This window comes from Pectinophora gossypiella, chromosome 17 (assembly GCF_024362695.1).
Source record: "Pectinophora gossypiella chromosome 17, ilPecGoss1.1, whole genome shotgun sequence".
NCBI classification, from domain to species: Eukaryota; Metazoa; Arthropoda; class Insecta; order Lepidoptera; family Gelechiidae; genus Pectinophora; species Pectinophora gossypiella.
Genome location: NC_065420.1, coordinates 6,165,164 through 6,188,370, shown reverse-complemented (window position 1 = coordinate 6,188,370; position 23,207 = coordinate 6,165,164). Strand labels below are relative to the sequence as shown.

Genomic DNA, 23,207 nt, shown 5'->3' with positions numbered 1-23,207 from the left:
CATAACACATTTCAATAGTGGTGATAGGTTATAATATTATACGACTAAATACATAACATTTATCTTCAAGACTTGAACTTTTGGCTCTGTCATAAAAACCTACTCTGCCTGTCGTTCGCATTATTTCCACTGTTTTGTTCTACTTTTTTCTGCCCTGTCGGTGACATGGTCAGAACTATTTCACTTGTGGACGGCAGCGTGCTTTTACATTTTGCGGCAGACTTGCCCGTAAGAAGATACTGTATGTTAACTCGCGTTCTCGGTCGACTTTTGACAAAACACTCAACTAAAGGTGCTATGGGAAACAACAGTAGCAGTGGCAGGACGAATGTTAAGTTTACATACTCGCGTAAAGATATAAGTTCGTTTGAGTAAGTACGTCCGGTCACGAACATTACTATGGTACTTTGGTACCATGTCACATTAACGTTTCTAACAAATTGAGCTGTAAGTCTCACTAAATGTTAAATATGTTAGTGCGACAGGGTTCTAAAGTGAGTACACGATATTGCTAATGAGATGACTGTACTACACGAGTCATGACAGGGGGCCACTTCTTCTCTGCCACCAGGGTTGGTGACGTCGCTTATTGTCTTTTACAAAAGAGAAGTCGCTCACCGTTGTCTCATCCTCGTGCAACACCTGGTCATACTCGGACATGGCCACGCAGAATATGATCGCCGTCACGTCCTCGAAGCAGTGGATCCATTTCTTTCTCTCCGATCTCTGACCGCCCACGTCGAACAATCTGAAAAATTACACGCGTACACATTAGCTCCTATTTTCTAAAAATTTTCACAGGCGGGAAAAGTACACCTATATTTTTCCTATCGAGTTTATCGCGACACCCCGGACACTTCATACAAAAAACCTCGTTTTACGCAGACACTACATCTGTGTGTGTGTCGTCTGACGCCCATACTATTGTAGACTAAAGTATGTCCGAGGGGGGTGAGGTAAACCTAGCTAAGCCACTGGTGGGGTGCGGAGAGTTGCTGTTCTATACGCAATATAATTCCTTATTATATGGTACCGCTTAAAGTTTGACAATAACAAAAATATAGGAAAAAAAAGAAATAGAAAATACCAGCATTTGTGTAGATTGCTTTTTCTACTAAATAAATCTTACTATACATAAAACATTTGTCACGATATTCTTGTTAAGTATCGATCCTCTTAAATCGTGAGAAGCTACTTTATCTTACCATAGAATAAGGAATAATACTACGTATAGAACGGCAAAATAATATTAAAAAAGCACTCTCCGCTCCCCCGACGTCACACACACAAATGCGCGTGTACGATAACGTCAATGTGTAAATGTCTGTGTTTTGTGTGAAGTGTCCGGGGTGTACCGCTACTATGGGCAGTATCATTCCTCTATTCGGTCTTAAATCTCATTCAAGCTAAGTATCAGCCCAACACAAGTAGACTTTAAGACTTGTCCGTACCCTTTTACATGATAAGGGATGGGCATTGTACCAATTTATATGCAAACATGATGTATATTATGCAAAGTTAATGAGACTTGCAAAGGTTTTCCTTAAGAATAGCGGAGGTAAGGGGAAACGTATGGCAGTTTTTATTTTATTTTTAGCTATGTTCTCACACCCGACTTAGAGATAAGCGTTACTATACTTTTTTGTTACAGCATTGTGCGTAGGGCATCTGTCATTATAGTACATTCAAAATAGTACGTAGCATGATTACTGACATATGATTAGAGACATATTTCTCGTCTCTTTCGCTCTAGGCGATATACTTACTATATCTCTGTCCTGCTGTCATACGCACAATGTTAGATAGTACAATAACTATAGGAGATAAAATAGATGGCAAGAGTGTCCTATAACATTAAGTAGGTATATCTTTAACTGTCAAAAGCTTCCGAATTTATCCGCCAGGATTACTTTACCTCATAACTTTGGCGCCACTATCAACTATCTTATTTATAATCTGTAGGTCATATTATGAATTTATGATATAACAATTCCCAATGTACATACACATATTGCACATTGTATATTTGCTTAAACACATTTTTATATAATTGTCCATTCATAATAATGGGAACATTAACAGTTTGAAATGGCTAACGATGAAGAATGGCTATAAATAATAGACATTCGAAAATAACTCAAGGAAAACAATAACGTGATGGAATTGTAATATAATCGCGTGATTGAAGATGCATGCCAATTATCTAGAGCTTGAATGAAGTATTATTGTTTAAATGCTGTCATCTTTAGACTGGCAAGGTTGTTGTAAGTACAAGTTCCACCTTTCGATATAATAACAAAAGACATTAACTGTCATTAATATTATAATAATTATGTTAAATATTTTTAATCCTTTCTTCTTTATAAATTGATATAGCACATTGGAAGGAACCAATTATAAGCGTCACTTACATAAATAAAGAATAAATGTCAATATTTTTTGAAAATTGGACTTTGGAATATTAATAATCCTTATATCAATATTCTTTTCGTGAATATTCTAGCAAATCTTATGATAACCTATTCTGTGCGAAACGTTTTTTTCTCATTTTAACCTAAAGTTACAATCAGGAGGGTTAAAAAGGCCACATCGAAGCGATTCATCTAAAAAAGCAATATTGCAATTTGACATTTGCGCATATAAAAGTAAGTGCGCAATGCTAACAAATGTCAAATAGCAATATTGCTTTCTTAGATGAATTGCTTGCAGCAGAATTGCAGCACCCGCGGGGGCGACGTGAATTATATCGAGGGCTTTGACTAATAGCCGTACGAGATTTATCTGCATGCATTCGCTGTGTCTATTGGTTGAAATCCTCGATATAGTTCACGCCACGAGCGGCGCGGTTGCTGTGTCGTGGGGGATGGTGGTAAAGGCAATATTCTAATTTGTATACTCACTTGAAATTAAGGTTTTTGAAGGAGAAGTGCACTTCGACAATGCCAGTGGTTTTGACTCTTGTCCTAAGGATATCCTGCTCCGTGGGCTGGTAATCTCTCGCGCCTAACCGGTCGAGATCATCCAGGAAACTGAAAACAAACAGAAACAACACGTTTAATAATGTTTTACTTCACATAAAATTTTAAGTCAAGATATTATGCGAAAATTTTGTAATAAAAAATCTTATTGGTCTATGTGGTAACATGGTAAGGAAATAGGTCATTTTGTGATCTTCAAAACTGACAGAGAGTGTCGTCTCATAAGGGTATTTTTACCATTTTGATAAAGATAATAATATAACCCTTGATATATTTTTTTGTGACATATATATATGTCGCGACAATGATGTCATACATCGTCTGAAACAGACAGACGAGTGAGGTATGAAGTCTATGATGATGACTTTTTTGACGCACTGTTACATCCCAAGTATATTATTAGGTATTTTACATTTTTATTTGATAAGAGAGTTCAATGTCGACCTGAGGTACAGTGTAAGACGGTATAATACTGCGGTAGTGCTCAGCGTCAATCAGATAAGACACAAAGCAGAGACAATGGTGGTGGAACTTGGAACGCTGTATGACGGGTGAGTCTATTGTATCACGGCCGACGTGACCCACACCACGCACTACATTTTCAAATTGAAATTAGTAATACTCATACATATTTGTAGGTACAATGATAGCGACTCCAAAACAAGAAGTATTGTGCATCCGTTCGGTAAACTGCCGCTTTGCGGTTTTCGAAGGTGATCTGTTGTATCAATATTAGCTTTATTTTGAATTATTTTGTTTCTTATATTGTGCTTTAATAGAGTCGTAATTGAAAATAAGTAAATTGGCCAGCACACTCAATGAGACACTAGGATTCGAGTCATAATTCTGAGACATAGAGAAATACAGAAAAATCACGTCCAAACTTAGAACTATCCTATGCTTCTCATCACATTTTATTGTGAGCACTGGAATTCCCTACCGACGTATGTATTTCCGAGCCCGTATAATCGATAACCTTTAAGACTGAAAAGGTATCTTTTGGGCGAGCTCGCTCCATCGTAGGCCTTGAGTAAGCTCATCAACCACAAAAAATATTGTGTTAGAAAAATAACAAAACCCAAACTGACGCTGTTGAGTGTGGTGTGGATTCTACCTCGATGCATGTACGCAATTCCTTTCTTCGTTAAAAAAACGACTTCTCTTTAAAAAAAAATAAAATTACCCACAATCTACGTTTTTGTTCCAGAGTCCGATCCATTTAATGATGTCATGTTTAATTTACGTGTATCGCGTCCGTGAACTTTCTAGAACCTTGAGGACTCCTGAATATACGCCATGCGTCGTCATAATAGGATAAGCGCCGGCAAATGTGAATGTAACGTCATCCGTGGAGGTGTTGCGAGTGAAAGATGGAGTGTCAGATCAGAACCAACACTACTGTGTTGTACCAGAATCTGATATAGTGGGAGAGTTCGACGTTTTCCTCGGCAGGGTCTTTCCCTTCGTTTGGCATGTATTTTTCCTGTCCAAGAACAGTCTTATAGTCCATAAATGACTGCAATTTGATACATTTGGAGCTCCTAATCAACATATGCTTGAAAAAATTGGTTTATTACAGTTACAGTCGGTTAGTTATCACAAATACTCCATTTAAAGAATTGAAGCAAAAAAGGTTGCCACATGTTACACAAATGCTTACAGCAGCGTAAGCAAAAAACACTAAAGTAGCCAGGTCAAATACGCTGCCAGTTTAGACACTGCGCACAGACGTTATACTATCTGTGGGCCGCAGTATGTAATGTTGGATCGCATACACAGTGGCACACTGTGGCGTATGGTGTCTCCCTGTCGTTTCTTCGTTTCGTAGATACCGCGTTAACATTAGCGATCATCATACGTCATCATCATATAAGGCGTCGCTCATACAAATAAAATAATCGGGATTATGATAAAAGAACCGTGTTGTAGAGGAGTTTCTTCCGATGCTTCAGCTCTTCAGGCATAAAACTATATATCTCACATCTTAGGTGAACTTTTCACTAACACTGTTGGATCGACCATTACAAGCGGGATTACGGTTCACCACCTATCACGTTGGTCTAACAAAAATTTCGTTGAGATGTGAGTGCTTAGTTCATCGTTGCGATGGATGTACCTCTGATGTTGCGTTAGTCATGAGCCTATGTGAATTACATTAAATATACTATCTGTAGTTATATTTCTTTTTGTGGATATCCACAAGATAAGTACATTAAAGCATCGCCCTGCTAGCAACTAGTTGGTGCGGACGGTGCCACCGCATACATATTAACGAGCGCCCAGACAACACGCGATTGTTCAGCATTACGGGGTAAGAACCCTTCACACTGTTTTTGACAGGCTTTTAGCGGAACGACTATAGGTCACGAGAGCGACGAACTTTGACGTGGCTGGTCTGTTTCGATGGCGACTAAAGGGCAGAGGTATCTATTTATGAAAACGCATGTCTGAGTACTGGACTGTTATTTGCTTTGACATAACGATTTGCAAATATGGAGGCGTATGTAAAGTTCGCACCTAAAAAATCAACGCAATTATAACACTAGATAAAATTTATGTGAAATACATACTTCAATTAATAAACAATCGTCTACAACGACAATAATGACATAACTTTACCAGAATCCCCTAACAATACTGCTTTCTCACCGTCAATTACCGTGAACGTTACTTGTAAAAAACCTTAATAGCTCTGGCGAATTCGTAGCTGTATTTAAAAGCTGTGCGTGCAAAAGGCCAATGCAGCAAGGGTGCCTCCCGCTTAATAAAAACCTCGTATTTATGTCACGCGAGTTTTTTGTCCCTTCCAACTCAATGCACATAGAGGCGGCACCAGGAATGGTTCGGTAGTGAGGATTTTTGTCGCTTCGTCACTTCCTTTTTGATGCCAAGAGCTTGCCAAAAACATTATAATCTTGGAACGGTATTTGCTAGGTATCACGTGGTTTCCAGGAGTTGTCCTCGGTTCATAGCAAAAGGCTCGTCCCCTATTACATGGGACTTAAACATACTTGGCGAGGAGTAAGTGTATATAAGTACTGGGAAGTCCTATCCACTATTATCTGCTTGTATTTAAAAGAGAAATAAATGAATATTATTTTATTTTTACTATACAACTCTGCCCACCCCTTTGCGGATACAGGCGTAATGCTATGTAATGTTGTTGTTGTGCATGTCTAGCACACTTTGTACGCGCACGTGTGCACGCGTTAGCACACTATCGGTTACCAACAAGTTTTCATTGTGTTCATAGGCGAACCGCAATCGAAAAGTACATAAATACAAAAATATGTTTGCCCAGTTTTCGCGAAATTCCGCTAACTCCCGCATCGCAACGCTGCCGATACCGCCTCTGTATTTGAAGACCTTATGTTCGCAAGGAGTACTCGTGTTGTAATATTCGCGCTAAATGCTTCGACCGTAGCCCAACTTCGGCTAATGACGCGGCTCTATAGCTAAATAACACGCCATGTTGAATGAGGAACTATCCAGAATAAGTTCCCAAAAAAAATATAGATGGCGCTGTACAGATTTAACATTGCTCGGGTACTTATTTATTCAAAAATATTATGGCAAAGGCATATATAAAATAATTGATGCTTGATATTTGAATCACATACGTATAGAATTATGTTTGCTACCTATACATAATCTTCTATTTAATTTGATTTGAATAATGTGTGGAGATGTGTTGTGCATGGGTGTAACAACAAGGGTCATCATTTATACCCAAAAACAAAGATCAAAGATGCATCTCCATGAAATTAGAAGCTTTAACGAAGGCAACACTGTATAGCGCCATCTACATTTCTGATTCGGTACGATTTGTATTTCTTTTGTGAAGGTGAAAAGTGAGTGAATACTGAGGGTAAGGATTTTTATTTGTTGTTTGATTTGACAGGAGGAACTATAAAATGATAAAACCGAAAAACCTAAATACGTTTGACCTTTTAGTATGACCTTGTTATTATTTATAGAATCATATATTATTTATAGAACCATATATTATTTAATACTAAAAAAGCTAACGACATTGTAGTAGTATTATTCCATTTTTACAACAGTATGGATAAGATAGGAGCGAATAATAAATGCCAAGGAGAGAGAGAGAGAGAGAGATAGAGTAGAGCGTACTACATTACTTTCTTCACAATACCTTCATCTATAAAGTCTAAAAGAAACGAAATATATCCTACAATTAAAACGTAAATGGGTATCATGATTGGTGTCAGCGTAGATGGCAATTCAAGGGCAATCTCTGGAGTATGGATCGAGGCAGCCTGGCAGCCTGCCAGATAGAAAGTTAGACAAGTTCACATCATACTGTGAGTACTTGAGGATGCTGTCGTTTTCTGACATTTTCTGGAGTCTTCCAGATATGCTTATGGTAAAATATGGGTTGGATTCCAAGTTGACACAATTTGAGGAACTAAGTTTTCCAACTTTTTCAAGCGTGAAGACACTGATAAGAGCAAAGTGGTTTGTCAGGATCGTATTGAGTGGAATTTCGTGGTATCTGCTTACCCCAAAGGAATTAGGCGTAAACGTATGTATGTAACTTTTCTAAAATGAATCCGGTGTGGGTGTCCTTCCAATGTGTGGTAGAGAGGTATGATCCGTAGCGCGCCCGATCTAGTATAGGTATTTGCCCTATGTGGCAAATGAAAGCATTTTATTTTGAAACGCATCCGGACTCTAATTCAAAAAGTTTAAATGCAAGTTGACAGGACGAACTTAATTTCAGATACAATACAGACCTACATTTCTTATATCACAAACCAACACGGATTACGTCCAATTTTGGTGTGGCGCTCTTCTGTAAGCGTTCACATTTTAAATCAATGCGTTATAGAAAAAGCAACTCGGTGGTAAGCTTTTCCTAAAGTAAATCGATCTACAATCGTCCCGTTAGTAGAAACACCCCGTATTAAAAGTGTTTCCAACACATAACACTCGTATTAGAAGTGAGTCCTAGACATGCGTTTCATTCAAGAGTAGCTTAAACAAAGCCTCCGCGAAGCCATTAAGCCGGGTTCGGGCGAGCCGCGGCACTCGTAGCTTTCAATGTCAACGCCGCGCGCTGGCCCGCGGCCAACATCGAGGACCTCTACCAAACCTTCCTTTAGTCCTATACTGCAGTGCCATACCAAAACGCTAAATGAATAATTTATAAATACCATTTGCTTACACTTCTCCGATTCCTCGAAAAATTCTCTCATTTCCCTTAGGAATGCTGAAATCTCATCAGCCAACGCGAAAAACTAAAGTGGCCAGATTAATGTTCCGTTACGCGATCCATATTAACGTAGATCAGACCAGACTTACGTCACGGGGAGTTACAAGATAAATAAACTCCGAACTGATTCCCGAGGGTTCAGTGCGAGTGCTAGCCGCTCACCGCGACCAAGTTTTCAGTTTCCCCGCTATATTCTTGTCATAATTATCTAATATTATATAAAACATTAAGACACGCTAAATATCCGAGTTCGTACGGCTTTTTCGCGCCGGTCCTAGCGCCGCTGACGTCAAAACTCGTGTCAACATTAACTGGGTCAGTAGACAAGGATGAATTACATTCGGAACAGGCGGAATCGTACACCCCAGTGATCGTTCCTTTCTAACTATTGATATTGTAGATACTTTCTCTTTCATCTATAAAAGACAAAACAATGAATCACAGAGTATTTTCAAGTGAGAATTTTGAATAGGTATTAGTTTAATAAAATGTTTATTCGAGATATTTTTTAGGGAATTCTGTTTGGTTTCAGAGTAAGATGTTTAAGAGTGCAGAATTCGTAATGCAGTAGTAAGACAGTGCAGGCATGGGAAATGCATAATGTGTGCTGTGCGTGTGTGTGTCGGGTGCTGGGGTGTTGGTTGGGTGTCGGGTGTTGTTCGCTGGCTGCGGAGCGCTAGCCGGCGGGCGCCGCCCGGCAACAGGTCGGGCGATCAATACGGGCGCGCCGACGCGGACCCGCGCGCCCGCCGCGGCCCGCAGCCGCACGCAATATGTTCGCACTTCACGCACGATCCCTGCGAGGGATGATACACGCACGATATTCTGCATCGATCTAGCAAAGCGTTCCTTGTTGATGCACAATAATAAATATCAGACGGAGGGTTCCAGTTAACAGCAGCTTCATTTGTAAAATTGCTACATACAACGACTATTACAAAATCAAAGCTCAGTCATAGCCTAATCTCGATAAAAGAAACTCAAATCAGGCCCTGCAGAAATACTGCTATTATGATCTAGCAAAAACTCATCGACAAATGTGTACGGAGTGAAAAACTTTATAATACCCTATTTTTTTTTCATGTGTACCTATTACATTACACTCGAAAAACACCATCTATTTTTAGACTTTCTAAACACTTCGCAATATTAACTAGTTCCATAAAAACAAATATGCAGACTCAGACACTATCAAATTAATTACGAATAGCAAATAAATATGTTCTCGGCCAGCGTTCCGTTACATTACGACGCGATGGAAATATTGGGATGATTTGTTTCAGAAAGTAGAACACGATACGTATGTTCAGAGTAGATCTACAAGCTAACGGCCAGATATTGTTCATATACAAACAAATTATATAGAAGATAAATCTGGAGGTAATTGTATAGTGACAGACTACCAACCCATTATCCTAGAGAAACGTAACATTTAAGTCGACTTCTACTATATAACCGGTATGATAAGCATCGCGGAACACTATAAAGTTTTTATTATCTCTGATCGGGGCGTAGAGTAGAATGGAACATAAAAATTGTCACCCAATGTAGCATAATTAAGGAAACATGGAAAGGTGAATAGTTCGCAGCGGGGCGGCGTAGATTAGGTGTTGGAGGGCACAGTTCAGGGTCTGAGCATCGGGCTAGAGTTTCCGGAACATGCGATCGCCACATAAATCCGTCGTCGGCGTACTAACGCATTCACTAGCACACTTCGTGGGCGGTAGCAGCGATGCAATCGCTGCCACTACACTTGTCCTATCTATTTAACTAGAAAAGCCCAGTTTATATTGGTAAAATTGACTTTAGAAATAGATACAACATGTCTACAGATCCTTGTCTTAACAAGACTGCTTTACACAAATTATGTCTTCCTTTTCAGAATGACAGCACAACACAAGAGTAGCGTTTTTCGAAATGGTTCTCTATAATGACGTCCTCAAATACCTGGGCAGATACATATAAAGTACCTAATTGATCCCAAATTGACCCGACTTTAACATTTCAACATTGATCTCAACGGCGCCGAAAGCTCATTCAAACGTAATGGAACAAAATATAATCTGTAATCAATACCTAAATATCAGGAGGGTTGCCATTAGCAATGTACTTCCCGACACAACAATCTAAGCTTCAGCCGTGTAATGCTGACCGACAGGCTCATAAATAAAACATTCACGAATTAAGGTCTTGACAAAACCAACCCCTATTCCTAATGATCTTATATTTTTGAATTACGCCCGTAATCTAACGCAGAGTCAGAATTTGTTATACACACGCACGAATTAGCCCGCGTCGATAACGTAAATCGGCAATAGGGTAATGTTGTTGAAGGCAAATGAGGCAATAATCGAATCTAATGGATAAGGAACGGGCGTCTATATTTGTTTACTATTATGAATCCTCACGAAGAGGGCGATGAAATAATATAGTTAAATAAGTAATACAGTGGAGTGAGAATGTTTAAAACCGGTGAAAAGTGCTTACTATAGTCGTGAAAGACACAATTGGGGGGTGTTGTTAAAATTTATTATAATAGAGACCGAGTGTAGAACCTTGAAGTTCTGTGTAGTGATAATAAGTTTCTGAAAGCGTTGGCGTGCGTTCCGCAAGGGGCATTCCGCAACAAACCGTATAGACGTACGCTCGGAGACGGCAAGTAGCAATTTTCCAACCTCTTAAACATGAGAGTGGATGCACGGTTATGCATGAGCATTTCCACATTGCACCAGTGTGATGGAACATATCTACTGATGTACAACGCACAAGAAAATAGAAACATTCATGTGTTTGCCGCAAACATGAAATATGTAAGTCATGTTGATACCACTGCATTACAACAAATAAATCTTTTGGCGCAGTCGTTTATAAAGCAATCGTTTGTGTGGTTGTCGCATTATGACATTTGTCGTTTCTATGTCTAGTAGTCTTTTAACTTGTCAGGTGCAGGTAGATACAGTTAGATCTGTCGATGTTGTAAGGCTAAGCTGAGAGATAAGGAGACGAGTCGCGATAACGCTTCCGCCCGTGATTCGAGACGAACATGGCAGATAGAGTAATCATCTTCGGACAAAGAGTTCCTTGTGCGCTACAACATCCGTCGACGCGTCGCTGCACGCACAAATCAAACAAAACCACACGCTTATCGAGTTACTGATGCTCTTTCAATATGCGTTAAATGATACTGCCGTATAATCAAGTTCTCAGATAATTTATCTGCAATCCCGTCGTTACTATGTAACATGTACGGTTAGTAAAGTTTTAACAGTTTTATAATATATTTTTTTGGTTTGGGTAACATTTACTCGATAAAACATATTTCAATTTTTAATAATGTTTCAGAATATGGACAGATTTATTATTTTCTTGGGAAAAAGAGTTAGAATAGAACAGTACATTATTACTTTCTTTTCTAAGGTTCTCTAGGTCTATGAATATCCAACTAGAAATGCAAGTCATAGTTCACTACTTCTCGCTCGTAATAGCTCCTATCGCTAATTTACGTCGGTGTAAACAGACATATTTGAACAAGTTAAACAATCACATTCGACACCATTTCGTCATGCACCAAATACCCAAGGCGTGTTTGCTACAACAAATATCTACGCCATATAGTTTTTGAAATCGTCACCAGACACTAATAAACAAAGCAGACGGCGTAATTTGAATATTAAATACATAACTGATTGTGTATTAAAATGGCAACTCTGTTACGGTGCTAAGTAGTCCTATATTATGCCACTTATGGTGTTGCTACGTTCATGACTTGTTAGGTATAGATAGATGGTAGATGTTGAGCGATGTGATTGCGGAAGATAAACGTACAAATATTCATCGACCGGACGAGTCAATCGGCGCGGGCGCAGCTCCCATTGAGGGAGCGACTAATTGAGTGTGACGTCACTGGCTCCGCTCCAGCTCAATAGCGAACATCGCAAGCATCGCCAACCATCTCATCTCTCGCCGACCGGCGGTCCAACCGCGTACGTTCTCCTGATAACTTCTCAATGACACCCGATAACGATAACGCTAAATCTACGCCAACCTCTCAGGTAGCAACAACCAAATATAATAAATTCTAACCATGAACAGTGACATCAGAAATGTTTCAAGTGAATACATAATCCCTTTCTACGCTTCTAAATCACGCTTAAATGGGAACCATTGTTTTGTTGACAAAAAACTGCACATGTGAGTAGAATAGCATTAATTAAATGCAGCTCTACTAAACAAACCTACAGCAACTAATCGCGTCATTAAAACGAAAAAACATAACAGGAAAAAAATTACAAATATCCATTTTACAGCTATATCTTTGTATAAATTGTTATACATTGGGGTTAAATATTTAACCCTCACCATATAAAGGTAGGTATTATGGTGTGGCTAGTTATACATCCATTTTCACGTACTCGTTAACGATATTTAAACGAGATAATGTTAATAAGTTATTTCGAAGACTTTATGTAATTTGAATTGTCCGAAATAAATTATTATTTGAATGTTATCTGTGATACTCAGTACGTTGAAATAGGTCAAATAAGTTTAGTTTGAACACTGGTGCGAAGTGACCCAGTAAAGGATGGGCTTGTCTGCGTTACAGTTAGACGGCTAGTGAAGTATTACGTGTGGTGTACTGGCAGCCGTCACCGATACGCGGTCCGGTGGCGCGGGCGTGGGTTACGACACCGCTGAAAACGTAACATCTGCCCCACTAGCTAGCAACAAGGGGCTGCAGTCGCCAATGGTCATCCAAACGCGATGAACAACGCACGGTGTTACACGGTCATGCCGGGCCCCCGCCCCTTGCCCATACTCGGCAACTCCTGGCGGTTCGCCCTTGGACAGAAACCCTGGCGAACCCGCGCCTTAGACATAACATTATGGACCCTAAGAGCTCTAGCCGGCACCGGCGGCGCCGCTAAAGTAGCCAAACTATTCGGACACCCCGATCTCGTGTTCCCATTCTGTGCTGAAGAAACCGCCAGGATATACAGACGTGAAGACGCCATGCCGCACCGAGCTGTGGCGCCGTGTCTCAAACACTATAAACAGGAATTGAGGAAAGACTTTTTCGGTGACGAGCCCGGTCTTATTGGAGTGTAAGTGAATCATTAACTATCTCTCAATTGTAACTACTAGGTGTGTGAAACTAAGCTTTTAATTCAGGCATGGAGAGCCATGGTCCAGATTCAGATCGCGGGTTGCGAAAGCTGTGGCGGCTCCCGAAGCAGCACGAGCCGCGGTGCCAGCTTTAGACGACGTCGCCGACGACTTCGTCTGCAGGTAACTCATCTACCATTTATTACACATGTCATAAAATACATATCTAGCGGGAGAGCGATTCAGAAATGTAGATTGCGTTGCCAACATTTATCTTCGGGTAAATGTGACACGTTCGTGATATATGGATATAGTCGTTCCATTGACATTATACAAACTCCTTGTGATATCAAATAGTACGTAGCGAACATCGTTGTGATTTGTAAAGCTTAGTTATGAATAAACTCTGTGCCAACAACCATATAGTCCCGACACTAACATTAATCGATAGAGTATTTCAAAAATAGATCACTGATTGCTTTCCTTTGCTAGAATTTGTGATATGCATTTCTAAGAACCGCTACAACTGGTAAGTCCATATATGAGTCACTTAATACGATCAAATCGATACTTTAATACCATATTGCACGCGATTGATCTTCTTTTGATAACCCGAATCAGATTACATAGTGGCCGACAGTAAAATGTATTAACGCTTTTAAACCCCTGACGCAACATTTGATAATAAGTAAAGTAAACCCGTCATACAGTAGACGGCTCGTTAATTCGCCGGCAAAAAGTAAGTAGATCAACAGTTTCGCGGTATGCACTCACATTGTTTTATATTTGCATTTCTGTGTACAGCAATGACAGGTGGAATGAAAACAACTCTAAACGTAAAGGCGTAACACGTGTTTTCATGTAGCTTTTATAGAGTGTGTTCTTATAAAGCGTGTTGTGGTCTCAGACAGTAGAATCTCGGTTTAATGACCACATCCCGTTTAAAACAACGGCGTCTGCGCATTTGTTTTGAGCCCCGCTACTGACTCACTGGTCGGAACAACAAACCTCTTTCAATGAAAAACACCGCGTTTCAGTAGAGTAGTTCCGTTCAGTTTTAATTCAAGCAACATAATTTGCATTTAATTATTTTATCACTGTCGAAAATATTAATTCATTATAAAAAGTTCATTATTTTCGTGAATTAATCTTTCGAGTTTTTATACATTAGGGTAGCCTTGCGTCTTTTTAACAACGTGAACGTTATATAACATAAATAAATACAGATTAAATTTATTATCATTGGAAAAGAAAATTTATTCAGTTTGTATTTTAGAATGGAACGCCTAGTGGACGACAATCGCGAGCTGCCAGATGACTTCCTGACTGAGCTGTACAAATGGGCTCTGGAATGTAAGTGCCGATTGATGCATGTAACCATTCTGTCTAATATTCAACGTTATCAATAATGGCAGTTACGAGAGCTAATCCGCTGCAATAAAGCCAACAATGTCTGCTTGTAACTAATCGATCGATACGCGCATAATATTCACGTAAAACAAACACAGCGACGGGGAAGAAGCAAATACTCCTATCTTACAGTTAGGTCTGTGTAAGATAGGAGTATTTGCTTCTTCTCCGTCGACAGTTTGAATTTGCCGAGTAATTACTTCGTTTGCATGCATTTAACGCCATAAATTGTGTTATTGTTTCTATAAAAAAAATTATTGCGTCAATGCAGTGTACTATTAGATTATAGTTAGATTTTAGTTCTCATAATTATGAGTTATTTAATTTGTTTTAGCTGTAGGAGCCTGGGCACTAGGCACGAGACTTGGGTGTCTCAGTGACAACGATGCCGAGGCAAAGCAGATCATCCGATGCATCCACGGGTTCTTCCATAGCGTTCCCGAGTTGGAACTCTCTGCACCATTATGGAGGATATACGCCACGCCAGCTTACAATACCTATGTTGAAGCACTGGATGTCTTCAGGGAATTATGCCTGAGAAGATTGACTGACAAAGGAGTTTGCGCACAAATAGCGAAGCAATCCGGCGAAAAAGTTGCCACGATTCTTGCCTTAGATCTGCTATTAGTGGGCGTGGACACCACCGCGGCCGCCGCAGCGAGCACCATGTACTTATTGGCAAATAATGACAGAGCACAAAAGAGATTGCAACAGGAACTGGACAGTTACCTCCCATCGGACCGCGTTTTACATAGCAAAGACCTGGATAAACTACCGTATCTCCGGGCTTGCATAAAGGAGGCTTTACGGTGAGTTGCGAACTTTTAAAGTTCTCTTTACTATGTTTGCCGAGTTCACAGATATTCTCTTCATTATCATTCAAAGCCTAGGCGTATTTTTGCTCCGCAGCACTCGGAAGGATGGTAATTTTTCTTTAGCTTCTCTGCTGGCAGAGTCACCCTCGCTAGTCTGTTATCTCGGCACATGAGTGTATCTCACGGTAGCAGTTTGCATAATATTGACATTAGGCGCCTAATGTGGCCCGCGCCGCTGCAAACAGGCCTACCGACGTATCGCCCTGTGTCACACCGATAATACCACAGTCGAGCGAGCGTAATCAACAATGACCTCCAAATTTTAATTTATAGCTCAGTAAAATTTATATAAGCATAGGCAAAATGTTGTCTTACATTATTCTGACTGTTCATGTTCAAAGTCTACTAAAGACAAAATATATAATATGAAAAGAAGTATACTTTATTATATATATAAAATATAAATGTAACAATGACTGCCTTTAATAAATTATTGCTTTGTAGCTTTGAAACTTTAGTCTTGTACTAGTTCTAAAAATGCCTGTTGCCGCCTTTGCTAGTTACTTATTAAGTAAATTAAATAAGTAGGCAGCTATCTACTAATGTTAATAATATGATTTATGAATAAGCTCTGTATTATTTTTCCGTGCTTCGTTTAAGGTTAGGTGATGACGTCACGCGGAGATCGTTACTCATACGTCCGATGCCGGTGTTTTGCGGTTTTGACGCCCTATATTGACGTTCGCGGAATAAGCTGAAGCGTTTAACTCTCTTAATTACAACTGTTGAACTCGTTCAATCGACTCCTTGCCAATTAATCTCACACTTCGCGTGATACGGAAATGTTTATCTAACTATAAAATGGCACTAGCTATAAAATTATTTAACGACCTACTCTGATTTACAGACTTAAGACGTCTAAAATAACCCCATTGTAAAATCAAAATGACACGTTTAGTTTTAAAAATATCATCAATAATAATTAATAACAAACAACCGCGGCGAATGGAATTTATTATTAGCTAAGCAATGACAATTTTGTTATTAATTCTTAATTAAGTGTAGCTCAGACGTATTTTTGTCGCATATTAACGGTTGTTTAAACTCATTAATTATGCATTCATTATAGACGGTAATTGGACCAAGCCCCTAGCGTATACCCGACACTGGTATAAACCACAATACTCGTAGATACCACCCTAGTTGAAAATATACGTGGATCATCGCGTTATAATATGACTATAATATCACTGTGGCCAGTCGTCTTGTATTACAATCGACAATGGAAGTAACGCTTCTTTACAAGCCTATAGCAAACATAAAGAGACTACAAGTTGTATAACGCGTTGAACACATGAAATTCGTTATCAATTTTCTATCGACCCATTTAAAACTTTGGTATGTTTATTGCTAGTTGCATTCGTCATGTACGTAAGCAGTGAGGCCCTGACCCACGGTTTCATAATCATTATTCGGCGTGTAATGTTTTAATGCATATAGCAAGCTATGCCAGTATTCTGTCTCACGCACTGATAACGCCAAGCATCGTTCAAGCTGAAATTGACAGCTCGCATCGACCGGTCTCGCATCAATGCGACACGTAACGAGACATCTACGCACTTATTATCACTTGCAAGCAGCCCGCCATTATGTAATATTGAACCTTTGAACGACAAGGAATGCAGTGAAACTTGTTATTTAAACAGTCCCAAGATTGACACGTGTTTCGTCAATCGATGGAAAAATGTTTTTTATCGCGTAACCTATTAAGCAAAGATGTCAAATAAAGATATATATTTACATATTTTTTTTACAGAATTAAACCAGTTATTTTGGGAAACGGGCGCTGTATCCAATCTGACGCAGTAATATCTGGATTTGAAGTGCCCAAAGGGGTGAGGTTATTAATAATTCTGTTTAGATTTACGTGTTTACTTTGTACATTTTTAAGCTCATATGTATGATTTCAGTCGCATGTAGTGTTTCCTCATTACATACTGTCGAATGAGGAGCGATACTTTCCCGCGCCGGACAAGTATGTGCCGGAGAGGTGGCTGAGGGACCGTGACATTGAGAAGAGGGAACCACAATGTCCCGTGAAGAGCTCCGAACCTGGCACAACACAGTTCTCTAGCTGTCCACACGCCCAGGCGTCGTCAGTATGGAAGAGACAGAAGGAAGTGGGCATACATCCGTTTGCCTCTTTACCTTTCGGGTTCGGCAGAAGAATGTGCATCGGGAAGAGGTTTGCCGAAGCAGAGTTACAACTTTTGCTTGCTAAGGTAAACGTGTATTTTATATGGAATACATAATTATATACTTGATCTGATAAGGAAACGATTGGAAGATTTTAGTGCATGTTAATTTACGAGGTAGACAAACTTGCTAGTCTTGTCTCTTTTAATGCGTATTTACAAAGCATTTCTATGCAATGGTTTCTTAATTACAAACTAGTGCTGCAAAGGACTTTAGGCTTTTAGCCCTAAATTTCAGCCTACCGAGTCCTTTTTGGGACTAGACCAGTAAAATAGGGCTTTAAAAGCTTCGTCATTTTAAAAAACTTTTAGCTATTTTTAAAGTAGTAGGCTTTAAAAAACCCTATAGCCTTTTTAATGTAGTAGGCTTTTAAAAAGCCTATAGCTTTTTTAAAGTAGTAGGCTTTTTGGGACTGGAGTCTTTATTATCATTTTTTAGTAAAAGCCTTTTTACCGATTTCAAAAAAGGGAGTTATCAATTCGATACGTATGTATATAATATTATTGGAGCTACATAAAATTCACACATGATATTGGCCTTAAAAATCGGTTGTTTTCGCCACGTTTTACAAATATTGAGGGACTGTCTGAAATTGTGTATCACTGGTAGTAGTCCCTTAGTAAAAAATATTAAATAAAAAGTAATTAAATATAAACTGTAGCGCGAGAAACGAAACGTCTTACCGGACGACGCGAGCGCCGCCTACCGGCCCGTTACGAAAGCTACATTCTCGAGTAGTTGATAAGTTGATACGAAAATTCCACCCCGCGCGCCGCGAAAAATAGTTTTGTTATCCTAATTTAAGTGACCTACACTGATTAAAAACGTTAATTTCTCAAGGACTGGTTTCATTCCGAGGTCCCAAGAACTCTCGCTAAAAAACTTCTAAAAACCACTTAAAAGAATACAATTAAGTACCTTAGTAAGTTTAGAACTTAGTTGATTTTAATCTATCAATGGCCCCGATTCCTGGAGACACCGTCTAATTTTATTTTAAGTTATATCTGTCATTTTCATATCCGTCGAAAAGGAAAGGGACGGATGATTCACAGCTCTTAATTTTAGGAAGAATGAGTAAATGAACGTGTCGGGTTATTGACTGATGTAAAATTTTTAGACGGTTGGTTTAGATTTGTGCTTAAAATTGACGTGTGTTCCATAAATTTTATGCTTGTCGATTACCCGTCCCTTTCCTTTTCGGCGGATAAGAAAATGACAGATATAACTTAAAATAAAATTAGATGGTATTTACAGGAATTAGCACCATTATCAATGTAAAATAAAAACTAATTGTTATGATCAAGTATATTTTCATTTAAGTACCTAATATACCTAATAGTCTATTACTATACTGTTACCACAGAGTACTATATAATACTGGCGTAAGTAATTTGTATGGGGCTGACAGGACGTGCTGTTACGTATTACTATAATTATTAGACTATTTCCATACTAATTGATAGTAAGAAGTTATTTTCAATATTCATAGTTAGTTAGCTAGTTGTGCATCTAACAATAAATCAATTTTTCACAGTGTTTGTGTAGGTATATATGTTTTTAAAGTTTGTTGTACCCACCCACACTTTTACTTTTTTTACTTCAGAAAGGGACTGTATGTATAGCCTAAATAACCTTAAGGTCTAAGAGCTTCATAGGCTTTTTGAGCGTCTTATTTTATTAAATTAGTCTTAAACAAGGTTAGGCCTTTTTAAGGCCTTTAGGCTTATAACCAATAGGCTTGAATAGGCTTAACCCTAGCCTAACCGCAAGTACTAAATGGCTTTATAGGTTTTTAGCCTACTAAGCTTTTTATTTAACAGTCTAGTCTTAAAATAAGGGCTAAAAGCCTAAAGTTCTTTGCAGCACTATTACAAACTGTTTTGATACCCTCTATCTCTCATTTCTAAGAACAAAAACTCGTTATGAAAAACTTAACAGATGGTGTCTTGTTCCAGACATTTCAACGCTACAATGTATCGTGGCGGCACAGCGAGCTAACCTACAGCGTGACTCCCACTTACGTGCCCAACGAGCCACTGAGGTTCGCACTCACACCGAGGAAAACATCACTAGCTAACTAACAGAAACTAGGTAGTTGATATACGACTAACTAATTAGCTAATATAAATCATAATATGATTCACATAAGTTCACATATTATGTGAACATAGTACAGTCACGAGCACTAATATGTACTTTTTGACAAATAAAACCGTAAGTCTCATTAAACGTCAAATATGATAGTGCGACAGGGTTCTAAAGTGGGTACATGAAATATCATGTAAAAAAAAAACAATGTCGTAGTCATGAGCTATTGCTCATGACTGTACATCTTCGAAAAAGGTACGACATTGTTTTTTTTTTTAAGACTTTTACGTTTTTCATCATCGTTATATAAAATATGATTAATTGTAATTTTAATTATTTTATCATTTGATTGACCATGACCGTGCCTTCATTACAATTTATTAAGTATTTAAAATTCACAATCATAACATTTCAAAATTAAGTTCTGTGTAATAAAGTGTTTTTGATTTGAAATATGATAGGCCTCATGACACTATAGCATCCGTCTACTCGTTTAAAAAAATAAAATTGTAAACAGTGTCTGCGAGACACTTACGTTCGTGTCTGTATAGTCCGATACGGGAGCTTCAAAGTCTGCCATACGTTTTTCATGTACTTACAATTTACTAATGCGTCGAATGACATTATTTTACTTGAAAACGTTATTTCTTGCGTGTACCTTCTTAAAATAGTAATGATCCAACACTTGATAGTCAAGTTCCAACTGTAGGTCAAAGGTACATAAGATCAAGCTTCATTCAAATAAAATTAAAAAGAAAGAAGACTGCATAATAATGTTGCACCATTTTCAGTAGATGTTACATTGATACCGACGTCTGATAGTATTAGTAGCTCTACAATATACTGTTAACGTCCCAATTAATTAATAAGATTAGCTTCTATAATACGATTACTGGTTATAATAGCTAGTTCGAGTTTCTCTTTTTAAAACTTGTTGTAGTTTGTTAATTTTAGAATTTGTGTTGAATTCCAAATTAAACAGCCCAAACAAGTTGCAATAACGCCAAAGTTAATAAAGATTGACATTGTTCACTTTGTTTTTAAGTAGTTACGTATGTTTAATATGTAAATAAATTAGTTCTAAATAGCTTAAGGCATTCAAGTTTTGAAGTTTATTCCTATTATCGAAAGGATTTTAAGTAAGCGATATATTTAGTACTTATAACTTTGAAACATACTAAATAAAGTCTAAATTATAACTTGTACTTAGCCTATAATTAATAGTTTTAATGTGTCATATTTAAGCGGATTATAGAACAAAGACAAACTTAAAGCAGAATATATGTTGTCTAGCCTATTATTATTGTGTATGTTTAATATAATAGCATAGAGGCGGGATACGGGTAAATATGAAACATTATTATGTACATACAAACTAACTCAAACGATAGATCACTGATATGTCGCTGACCATGATGCAATCGGCGTTCGTAAAAATAGTGATTCATTATTATAGGTAGCAACGGATTAATAGTATATATCAAATTTGATACTTTCAGCTGCTAGATACCGGTATTTTTTACATGGTCGTTGTTGGATTTATTAATGTACCAACTGGGTCTGCACGGTAACACCGCCGTGCGCGGCGCGAATTATATCGAGGGCTACGACCAATAGACGCAGTGAATACTATCCACGTAGGTAGACATTGTACGGTTATTGGTGGAAGCTCTCGATATGATTCGCGCCGCGCATGACGTTGTTACTGTGCCGTGGTTACAGGAAATTATAAGCAATGTACGGTCACGAGTACTAATATCACACTTTGAAACCATGCCACATTAACTTTTTAGACAAATTAAACTGTAAGTCTCATTAAATGTCAAATGTGATAGTGCGACAGGGACAAGTGGGTATATGATATTGCTCATGACTGTACTCGTACATCTACAAAAGTATTAATCTGCCGAAGTATTCGATTTCTTCAATAAATAGTGGCGGGAAGTTCACCAGGAGTACCAGGAGAGCATAACGAACGTGAAGCAAATACTTACTATTTGGCGGAATCGTTGAGCTGGTACTCGTTGGAGCGGCCGAAGCACTCCTGCACGCCGGCGTCCGCCCACAGCCGCTTCATCGCTGCGAGCAACTCCTCGCTGAACGGCTCCGTGTCTTCCATCCGCTGGATCACGTCGAACACCATCTTGCCGTCGCTCTGTAATGAGGGGCTTTGGTTAACATTCAAATGGATAGACAAACATAAACAGCCTATACATACGAGTATACGTCCCACATCTGGGGACAGGCCTCCCTTCAATCAAACGAAGAGGGTGCGAAGAATACTCCACCAAGGTGGAGATACTGTATAGTATCACATAACTAACTAATACTAGTATCAGCCTACCCTGATTAACAGAACGTATTCGGTAGCTTGTAGACTGAAGAGACAGAGCGATACGAAGTAACTGTAACTATATCAATAGATATAAGTAGCTAGTAATTTTCAAGCCCTAAACATTGACATATGTATTATCACATAAACTAAACTTTTTTTTATTAAAAGAAAGGCTTGATTAATGTTAGACTTCAAAACTTGATATGTTTGTAGATAGTTGGGGTCGGCGCTCACATAAATTTTCCTATCTTTCCAAAAAAAAAGAATTCCTCTTAACATTATATAAAAACTAGCAAAATTCCCATATTACATGTTAAACGGTTCTTTACATATTACAACACTACAAGTGTTTTATTTACAAGTACTCACTCAGCAGAACTAAAAATCAAAGTGATTCGTAGTCTTAGTAAACGGTGTCAAAGCAAAGCCGTTTAAGTAAAGCCATGGCTCGGAGTTAAGTAACCGAGTGTTAGAGTTCATTCTCTAACGAGATTAGCTGTCCTTTTAGCGGATATGTTCCAACGGTCGTTACTAACACTTTCTATACGCAATTTCTTTAGAAACTTCATGTGAAACACTAAACTATAACATACAGGGTGTTAGTAAAGAATACTAATCTAAGGGGGATGATTCTGAGTTAATATCAAGTGGAATTTTCCGTCGCAAAATTCATGTTTTTTTTTTGTTTACTTAATTTATTTTTTCAATTCTCTACTTATGAGATAGAAAATTCCACTTGGTTTTAACTCAGAATAATAGGATAAATTCATCCTTCTCAGTATTCGTTACGATGTCACTTAAACACACGTTACAAGTACGTACAGATGTCCATATAAGTTCGCATGGGTGTTAGTAACACCGTAACGAATAATGAGGGGGATGATTCAGACTATAATTCTGAGTTGATATCAAGTTCCAGACGGAAATTTAATGAATATTTAGTGTATTTTTTAAATTATTTTCCGTTCCGTATTTTTGCGACGGAA

At 38.4% G+C, this 23,207-nt stretch overlaps 2 protein-coding genes across 4 annotated transcripts in view; one reads left to right on the top strand and one right to left on the bottom strand.

Moving 5' to 3' along the window:
• The window catches only part of LOC126374401 (guanine nucleotide-binding protein G(o) subunit alpha), a 49,780-nt gene that overhangs the window by 4,012 nt on the left and 22,561 nt on the right, over positions 1-23,207 (bottom strand). For both annotated transcript variants that reach the window (XM_050021039.1, XM_050021038.1), the window contains exons 4-6: positions 21,881-22,041; positions 2,901-3,029; positions 619-748 (exon numbers count right to left, since the gene is read on the bottom strand). In XM_050021039.1, coding sequence (XP_049876996.1) covers positions 619-748; positions 2,901-3,029; positions 21,881-22,041 — 420 coding nt within the window. The remainder of the gene's footprint in view (positions 1-618; positions 749-2,900; positions 3,030-21,880; positions 22,042-23,207) is intronic.
• On the top strand, positions 13,268-20,965 carry LOC126374400 (probable cytochrome P450 49a1). Of its 2 annotated transcripts, XM_050021037.1 has the most exons (7): positions 13,268-13,316; positions 13,384-13,500; positions 14,594-14,670; positions 15,062-15,536; positions 17,359-17,437; positions 17,513-17,824; positions 19,754-20,965. In XM_050021037.1, the coding sequence occupies exons 3-7, from the start codon at positions 14,595-14,597 to the stop codon at positions 19,877-19,879; spliced, it is 1,068 nt and encodes a 355-aa protein (XP_049876994.1). In that variant the 5' UTR covers positions 13,268-13,316; positions 13,384-13,500; position 14,594; the 3' UTR covers positions 19,880-20,965. The 2 variants fall into 2 exon arrangements, with proteins under 2 accessions (XP_049876994.1, XP_049876993.1); XM_050021036.1 differs by lacking the exons at positions 13,268-13,316; positions 13,384-13,500 and adding an exon at positions 13,745-13,846.

Bases quoted from the DNA above. Each gene is read 5' to 3' on its own strand.
- LOC126374400 (XM_050021037.1), top strand. From the start codon at position 14,595: ATGGAACGCCTAGTGGACGACAATCGCGAGCTGCCAGATGACTTCCTG. The intron at 17,438-17,512 runs GTGAGGTTATTA...GTATGATTTCAG, and splicing joins GATTTGAAGTGCCCAAAGGG to TCGCATGTAGTGTTTCCTCA. The intron at 17,825-19,753 runs GTAAACGTGTAT...GTCTTGTTCCAG, and splicing joins TACAACTTTTGCTTGCTAAG to ACATTTCAACGCTACAATGT.